We start from the raw sequence: 9,625 nt of genomic DNA, 5'->3' as shown, positions 1-9,625 counted from the left end.
GGCCGGGCTAATTGGATAGTCATATGGGCTATAGCGAATCATAATATTATTGATCAACTGCATCAACGACGCAAACAGGAAGAGTAGAAAAAAAGTCAGAAGTAAAATGTAGTAAATTTTTATTCATATAAAGATTGTAGGAGGTTAACACGATTTTCCGCTAATATTTTGCCTATTTAATAAACCTGTATATGCCTTTTAAACTTAATTAAAAAAAATAAAAACAGAATAGATTTTATAAATAATGAAATGAAGATATCAAGTAGTAAGTATCATGGGAAAAAAAAGTTTGAAAAGATCCAAAATGACAAGCGAGAATAAAATATGCGACTGCACAACCTGCAGTCATTTTCTCCTGAGAATCCATTTTCGAGAATAGAGAAGGTGAAACTAGAAGGCACTTACCCCAGATGAAGAATCTTCTTATCTGATTGCGGGTAGACAGTTCCACCTTCCATCATGGTTGGATTGAAGAAATTACGGGAAGCTAGTGCCTGGATAGCATTCAGCTCAGGTCCAGAAACCATGTTTACTTGCTGAAGCCTCTCAACGTCAGTTATCTGAAAATTTGGAAGTAAGAACAATATTCTAGTTAAAACAATTTCATCTGTGTTGATTAAGACCAGAAAGAAAGAAGCAAAAAAGTGAATATATAAAGGGTAAAAGCAAATTCTTTCCTGTAAGAATTAATAGCCAACGTTAGCTTAAATAAATTTTCACTCCTTACTATTTCAATTTCTATGAAAACAAAATTCGATTTATTAAAATATTTGTACAATTATGTTTCGGTTAGTATACCTGCATAAGTGACAAATTAATTCTCCCACTTTAGGTGTTCTCGTACTAAACCAAACATTAAAGTTGTTGATTCATACTTACCGAAAGAAAATTGTTCCAAAAAACTTAGTATAAAATATATTATATTTTAAAGAAATTACTATTAAATAATAAATGGTTAGAGAATTTTCTTTTCCTATTTAGAATGAATAATTTATTTCAGCTAGATAAATGAAGGAAAAAAAAGAAAAGATGGATCTACTTACCTTTGTCCGAAGGCAAAGATTTTCATTTTCCAGTTCAATCTCCTAGCAAATTATGCATGCTATCAGTTGCCAATTAAATTAATCAACGAAAATAACAAAAAATTTTGGCAGGAGAGAGATCAAATATAACTCCCCCAATCCCTTCACAACAACAAAGAAGAAAGATAAGAATTAATTCATGAATTACCCTTTTCTGGAAGTACTCGATTTCTGCCAGTAGCATCTCATGCTGTTTAGTTAGATGGAAAAAAAAAAAGAGAAAAGAAATAAGAAATAAGAACATTATTAGAAAATAATCAATATGATGCAACAACGAAGAATTGCGAAATGTGTGTGCGTGTGTAATTTAGTTTTATTTTTTCGTATGTTATAAATCTCTTTAGCCAATACAGAATTTATACGAAACAACACAATTATTATTCTGCTAATGGAATTTTTTCAATGAAAAGGAAGAAATAGGCTAAGCTTTAGAGGTGCCAGTTTACATGCATGTTAATTTCACACGTTTTAGTACTGTAAATTAGATGATCATCAATTTCATGTTATTGAAATGGTCCTTAGTTTAATCTTACTTTCTTAGATCTGATCCTAGTGATTCCTCTTTCAAGTCTATTCTCCAACTGTTTAAGTTCCTTCACTGTCAGTGTGCTTAAGGCATCACCCATCAAGTGCCTACAAAAGGCATAAGAGGTAAATAAATTATATTAAGCTGCATTTAACTAGGCTTCATGGTATATTTAAAAGGTAAAATAAGCATTATGTGATTATGTTATTTCTGCAATTAAGTTCACAATGTTTATACATTATTTTGGTAACAAGCTTAATTAATTAGAAGGAAACATATGATAAAAAGATACCTGTTAGAATTTTGCAGCATCTGTATTTGCTGTCGCAGCTTTGCAGATTCTTGTTGATAATACTGCTTTTCAGTTTGACAATATACAGAATAAAAAATGTACGATAATTAGGCAATAGATTAACGAATTGTGCACCACCCAAAGCTTAAAACTGAACCGTTAAACTAACAAGGTCCAAGTTAATGTCTTGTAACCATTTCAGCTCATTACAATCGTATAGGTTTCTCAATTACTTTGTCTCAGAACAATAATTATTTCTCTTAATTAGGACAATTTTCTCTGTTAAGAAACAAAAAAGAAAAAAAATCCTGAACCGAAGATCTCGTGAAGCACAATGAACTTTTGCCACTAGACAGACTAATTAAAATTCTTCAACATAGTACGTACGTTGATAAATTGAATAACCAAAAATCAAAAAGTAAATCTAGAAAAAAGGAATATCAGACGAGTAATGCTTGCAATTACCTGAGCGTTAATTTCGGTAGTAGTGCTCGTACTTGAATGATCGGAACATGCCTTTTTGTACCTCTCAATAGTTGACCTTATGCTGTAATCATGAAGGTCAAAAAAGGAGAAGGGAACCAATATATTTGCATGGAGAAGTTCATTTGCCCAAGACATTATCTAGTATGCAAATTGTTATTTATACATTCACTTCCGCTATTCTAATTTCATACAACTTTTTTCTCAATAATAAAATAAGAATATCTCTCAATGTGGACTCTCTTGTTATCTGGTGCAAAAATCATTTCCCTCTACTTAAGTTAGGGGTTACAAAATGCAATTACTCTTAAGGTTTATACAGAACCTGTTAACAGTTTTTTTCTTTTTTCTCTCGAAAGCAAAAATTTATTAGTAAACCAATACATGCGTGAGAACAACCCTCTCACTAATAGGTGTAGTAGGATATAAAAGTAAAACCCCAAAACTATTACAGAATGTTCAAACAAACTAAAGATATCCATTATACTCAGTACTTTAATTAATATAAATAAAAAATACAGCAGCCGTCTCAAAAAGACAACATACGCCAATTAGTACCCTAGAGTAAACCTGAGACTAAGACCTAATTTTATATGCAGCAAGTCAAGCCTTTTTGTTTTTTTTAAATAATATCGTTTTCGCAAAAATAAACGAACCTGCTTTTCCAAACCATAAAACCATCCAAAATTTCTGTAATTTTCTTCAAGATACTCTTTGATGAACAAAAGACCTATATTTTTATGCTGTAATAATATAAAAAAAATAGTGATTTGGTCTTCTACTTTTAATTTTATTTTAAAATCATCTTTTAATTTTGTTTGTTTCAATTAATTTCTTTAACATATTTTTTTCCAACTTAGTCTTTCGTCACAATACTATTAAATTTTACGGAAAATTCCACTGCATTTTTGAACTAGATCATCTTGACCAGTCTAATTCTCATGATATAAGTTACAAATGTAACAAAACTTAAGAATAAATATTATATGTTAATAATGAGTAAAAGTCTAAAAAAATCTGATCAATCATTGTCAAAAAGTTCATCGACCATTTGACAATGAAATAATTTGATATTTTATTTAAGTAAATGAAATCACAAAAATATAATATCTTGATCACAATTCATCATTTAAAAGAAATTTTTAATCAATTTTAATAATCAATAAAATGACAAAATGAAAGAATTGGTCGTTTAAAAATTAGTGTGATAAAAACAATGTTCAATATCTCATTTAACTACTAAAATAACTTTTATATGTTAATCGTAATACAATATTTAGAAAAATTATTTAATCAATTTCAACATTGATGAAAAAATTAATTTCTAGCGAGATTTCAACATTGATGAAAAACTTAATTTCAACATATAAAAGATAGCAGTTATGTTTTGTCTTTTTTATTATTGTAATCAAACCAAAAGTAACATTTAATTTTTATAAAATCTCTAAAATTATCAGTTTATATATTCTAAAATTACTGTTTTCAACACCTGAAACAAAAAAGGCCTAAGTTAAACAACAAAAAATTGTTAGAAGATGAATCGGAATCTAAAATTAATTTAGAGGACTAAATCATTAGTTTTCCTAATAATATTCACACTATTATTTTGACCTACAAATTTCCTTTAATCATAAATAATCATAGCAAAAATTATTTAAAATAAATTGAATCTAATTCACACTAAAAAAATTAGTTTTAGGAAGAGAGTTATCCCGACATTAAGATTGAAAAGTTATAATACCATAGTAAAAATGATCGAGTTTGAGTCACTCAAAAATTGAGAGTAAAAAAGATTGCTTAAGTCTTAGAAGTGACCGTATTTCTAATAACTATAGGATATCTAAAGAAAATCATGTCATAGCAAAGAAAAAAAAAATCTAATTTTAAGAACCATTACTCACTTTATACTTCAAACTTTATTTCATATTAAGACTTAATTTGGACAAACTTATCAATAGAGAAAAAATTAAGATAAAAATAAATCTAATTTTATCCATAATACACTGATTCAAAAGAATGAGGATAGATTTTAATAGAGGAAAATAAAGGGAAAAACATTTATTAGAGGAGGCAGATACCTTTTATTGTTAACAAAGGAAAAAAAGAGAGAAAGAAGAAGAAAAATAAACAAATTTACTACTACCAAGATGGTCAAATAAAATTATTAAATGAAAATAATTTTATTGAATTAATTTAAATTTTTCTTTCTTCCCAAATCCTAAGCTAAACTTAAGAGCTTAAGTGTATTTTAACTCCTTTCTCTTTTCTTTCCTCTCTTCTCCATCTCTATAAAGCTCTTTTTGGTTCCCTCTTCTCGTCTATTTTTGTTCTAACCAAATATTATGTAAGTTCATTTTAGGTGAAAAGATAAAACTTTGATGGAAAAGATATATTAGGGTTAGCAACTAATTAATTACGTTTGTTTCATCATTTAGTTATGACAATCTAACAATTTTTATGAAAAAGATACTAGACGTTCAGTTTAGGTGATTGAAGTACGTATAAAAAAAACTTATAAGAGATCCAATAAAAAATAACTAGAATAGAGGATAATTTAATGGTTAAAAATAAAAGGTATTTTAAGAAAGTATGAATAGAATAGTTAAGAAAAACATACATGTTATTATTTAAAAATATAACGTAAGATAAATATTATAGCGGTATTTGATTCATGTATTTTATCTAATAAGAAGAAACTTAATTATTTATTACTATATTTTAATTGTTTATTATCTAATGAGATGAAACATTTTTTCCTCTTTCATTGAAAGAAATATTTGAATATATGTAAAGACGCTATCTGTTTTAACGATTTAAACCAACATGCGAATAATCAATATCATTTTTTTTTAATAATTATGTACTCTAAAGTGGTTTTTATCTTCCATTCAAATAACGTATCACATAAAGAGATAGTTTTGTGCAAGCTAATATGCCTACATACCACTTGACAGAAACACTAAAAAAAGGTTAATTTATACAGCAATATTCACAGTATAAAATGACACACTGACACAAACGCGCGCGCGAGTAAGTATTAAATTTGATAAGAAGTGACAAATAGTGATAAATAATTGAGCTAATTTGTTTCAAGAAACCATCCATACGCTTATAAGTATAAAATTTACATCTTGAAAGGACAAATAGCCAAACCGATGAAAATATATAAAAACTAAATATTATCACATAATCGTGCATGCAAATCTTTCGCGAAGATCTATGTATAAGAAGTAGTATGTTTTCTTGACAATTTTTATTTACTAGTTATAACCAGGGCGACCTTAAGTTGTGATTATAACTGGTATGACTTAGTAAGTTTAATTACGATATCTTTCAACAGAAATATATGAATGTAAGCAAAAACTATATGCAAAGATTATCCGTGGAACCCTTATTTTTTAGAAGTGGATCAATAGCTGAGAAGGAACTTCTTTGGGATAAAGGTACAATCTTCAGCACATGATGAACCTAACTTTTCTTCCTTTAGAACTTAACCTGATGAGACTTAGACTAAAAGGTAGAAATGAAAGGACATAGAGTTTGAATAAAGGAGAAGAGAAAAGTGCTTTCTTTTCACTGAAGAAGTCAAAGAAATTTGAGCAAGCAAACTGGATTTCAGAGAACTTTGAATAAGAAATGAGACTTTTCTCCCTCTGTTCACTTTTTCTCCCTCTCTATGCACAGATTCTCATATGCCTTATCACTTAAAGGGAAAGAAATAGAAGAGTCATTGTGACATGAAAACAGAGGTCGTCAACGTTCCCATTGGGTGCAACTTATTGGATCTGACGCATTGATACAATGTCAGTGCCTCTTACAGTTTTGTTAGCCAGGTACTTCTAAATGATCACAGGCATGATCATGAAGTTAAAACTATCTTTAAAAATAAATAAGTATGATATATTAGGGGAGATAAATAAGATATCTTAGGGGCAACCCGTAAATTCAAGTTAATACTTTCGCTATTAGAAAAGAAGGGGAGATAAAGAAAAACAATCGCTCTAATTTATCGGATACAGATACTTATGGTGTTCTAGTTAGATTATCGGGACCAACTACTAGTACAGAGTGAAGTCTAAGTTGAAAATTTTGCTCCGTATATATATATACATATATATACATACATATATATATATATATATATATATATATATATATATATATATATAATATCGTAGTATAGAATAGTATAGTCCTTTGAAATACGTGATCTAGAATTAAATGTTGACCGACACCGTACTCTGTGTAGTATATGTTTTAAAGAAGGTGATTGGAAATCCTACAAACTCGAGTGTTTCACCGATTTCATGCAAAATCGTGTAAAGGGAAAAAGATAAAAGCTTTTAAAGAGAACCAAACCCTTCTAAGGATGCAACTGAAACCATCACTCACTGTCACTTAAACACAAACAGAGAAGGGTGAGTAGCCGAAAGTGGAAGCAGAAAAGACAAGTTTTGATATAGTTCATGCACGACGATGTGAAGAAAATAGAACACAGAGTATAACTGCACTGCTACGCGTTCTCGTTACAAGATCTGAGCAAGCTTTTGGTTACAAGGACTGAAGTTGCAGGTCAAACCTTATCATTAAGTCATGACTACCATGATCGCTACTTTTTAAAAATATATTTTTATTTTATTTTTTTATTTTCAAACGTTTCAAGAATACTATACTATTTGTGGTGGGCTATCTTGTAAGCTGGTTAATGAAAGCTTTTAATATGATATTTGTCTATTTAAACTAGCATGTTTTGTTTCAATAAATTTAGGAAATTAAATTAATTATTTTTAAAATTCTCTTAATGAGTTTTTGATCGTACACTTTTCTAAATGCAAAATGAGCCCATCTAAATACGTATTGTGTTAACCATATGCCAATACTACTTGAGCGAATGATTTGAACGGAGGCTTTGCATGCCAAAGCGGCAATTCAATAGTTTTCCCTAATACGAATCGAAAGTACTCTAACAATTGACCTTTTTTTTCATTACAAGCCAATTACATTAAGAAAGAAATAAGAGCCCTTGACATCCATTAAAATGAGTGTCAGATAAGTGAAGAGAAGAGAGATAAAAAAATCAGTATAAAAATATAACAGTTGATAAATAAAAAAGTGTAGAGGATACTTTAACTACATAGCTAGATGCTATGAAGTCCTCTTGCAACAACATTGCTTAATGCTGTTAATATGGATAATACACCAATAAAAAATATTCAAGACCTTATTTTAATAAAGTCCCATTTCAACAACATTGCTTAATGCTGGTTTTGATTAGTTATAACCTCATTAATTAACCAAATTTACGGTAACTAGTGAATTTCACTGGTTAATAAATAATTTGGTTCGGTAAAACAAAATTAGGGTTTGCAAGAAATTTTGGCTCAAAATGAACCTCATCGCAAGTGGAATAAGATTACCTAATTTAGAAGCTCCAGTTATAATACTAAAGGATAAGTTGAGTTTAAGTTGATGAAATTGATTAGTAACGAGTTCTTTTAATGCATTAGTTAAAAAATTCAAACAAAAAATAAGAATACCAAAATATAAAAGCGTTTACAATTTTAAAAACGGAAAAAACATATTTAATGTTTTTCTTTTAAGTTATTAAGAATGATAATGTTCAATAATGCTAAGCACATTTAAACCTTAACCACTGGTTAGGATAAACCCTAAGTTCCTCTGCGAGCTAATTAAATTATTGCTTCGCATTATATCTTTGGTTAGGATAAACCAAAGATAGAACACTAACTTAGTTTTTCTTTTTTTCAACGTTATATACGAGTGGTGTCCTAGTTCACTGGAACACATTTTAATTTCATAGATCTACGCAGACTGAGGCACAATTAATGGCAATTTGTTGTATTAATGATATCATTAATTAACCATTTTAATAATAACAGATGACGAGTTTCTGTGGTTCCAGTTATTGATTGAACTCAAAAGAAAATTCTTTGGGTAATAACTTAGTGCAGTCATGCAAAGAAGGTAACAGCTTACTTGTTGTTTGAATACTCATAGAGTCGGCCACGGCTGGAGAAGACAATGAGGGCAACTTCTGCATCACACAGCACAGATAGCTCATATGCTTTCTTCAGAAGCCCATTTCTTCTCTTGCAGAAGGTCACTTGGCGATTTGTTGTGTTCTCAATCCTTTTGATTTCAATCTTTCCCCTCCCCATTTTTAACTTCTTCTCAAATAAATTAACAAATAAAAAATTAGAAATTATAAGAGAGAATAGAAAACAAACCAGAACAAAGAGATCCTACACAACTAGATCTAGTGGAATCGATCCTCGATCTTAGTCGGATATATGAAAGTTCAAAGGAATTAATTAACTTCATGAAAGATGACTATATGATATGAGAAGGTTGTGTGCATACTTGAAAGCCATGTAACTAAATAGGGTATAATGGCACATATTCTTTACGTTTCAGATAAAAATTGACAACAAGATCTAAGATAATAAACAAGATTTGGAGGTGGTGCACAGGCCTCTTTTATGAAGGCGTAGGATATATTATATATATATTACTTTTTTTTTTATCACTCTTCGTTTTGTTTGTATGTATTTTGTCAGTGCTTTTGACGCCCTCTCTCTCTCTCTTCTCTTTGCCCCGTATATGAAAAACAACAAAATCAACCCACACTCTCTAGGGCCAGAAACCCTTGTAAAGTGTATCGTCTCAACTCCAAAGAAAAACCAAAGACCCTTTTGTTTTAACACCAAAATATGCAAGTCTAAGCACAAGAAGAATGATCAGAGTCTAACCCTTTAAATAAATTCAATTCTATTTCATTTTCTTTCCAAATTTTTGGCACAAAATATTTTGGAAAGTAAAGGAAACAAGAATTAATAAAAGGAATAAACGGTATTTAGCTAAAACAAAAAAAGAGAGAAGAGAGAAACCACAAGACTTTCCAAGGAAAAACAACTCATTGAGATCGAGAAACGAGTTAGAAAGAGAAATAGAAAAAGATCTTAGAGCTAGGCCAAAAAAAAAAAAAAAGAAATATAGGAAAATGAGCTTAAGAGTTTTTCCTTTCATGAGATGGAGGGGTTATATGAAGAACATGAGAATATTAAAAAAAAAAAATACAGACCTGGCTAGCCTCTCTCACTCCGGCTAGTTCAGCTTTCGGAAAAATTTGTAATCCCAAAGAAATGAAACTGCACTATAGACTTAGTTCCACTTCCATCTCTCCTATTTATAGCCCTTTCTTTCTTTGTCTATCTTTACAAG

General features: G+C 29.6%; 1 protein-coding gene across 1 annotated transcript; it reads right to left on the bottom strand.

Annotated features, from left to right (window-relative positions):
• Nucleotides 1-401: 401 nt before the first annotated feature.
• Nucleotides 402-8,565, bottom strand: LOC113857631 (agamous-like MADS-box protein AGL11). Its single transcript, XM_027489715.1, has 7 exons — nt 8,381-8,565; nt 2,366-2,447; nt 1,901-1,962; nt 1,616-1,715; nt 1,231-1,272; nt 1,044-1,085; nt 402-560 (listed from the first exon to the last, which is right to left on the bottom strand). The coding sequence occupies exons 1-7, from the start codon at nt 8,560-8,562 to the stop codon at nt 402-404; spliced, it is 669 nt and encodes a 222-aa protein (XP_027345516.1). The 5' UTR covers nt 8,563-8,565.
• Nucleotides 8,566-9,625: the final 1,060 nt, after the last annotated feature.

The sequence above is a fragment of the Abrus precatorius genome, unplaced genomic scaffold, assembly GCF_003935025.1.
Source record: "Abrus precatorius isolate BTA unplaced genomic scaffold, Abrus_2018 Scaffold2, whole genome shotgun sequence".
NCBI lineage: Eukaryota > Viridiplantae > Streptophyta > Magnoliopsida > Fabales > Fabaceae > Abrus > Abrus precatorius.
The sequence above is the reverse complement of the archived record's forward strand: the minus strand, read 5'-3'. Positions and strand labels throughout refer to the sequence as shown.

Coding starts and splice junctions, on each gene's coding strand:
- LOC113857631 (XM_027489715.1), bottom strand. CDS start 8,562: ATGGGGAGGGGAAAGATTGAAATCAAAAGGATTGAGAACACAACAAAT. Junction 1,963..2,365: donor CTACCGAAATTAACGCTCAG/GTAATTGCAAGC, acceptor ACTGAAAAGCAG/TATTATCAACAAGAATCTGC. Junction 1,086..1,230: donor TCGAGTACTTCCAGAAAAGG/GTAATTCATGAA, acceptor ATAATTTGCTAG/GAGATTGAACTGGAAAATGA.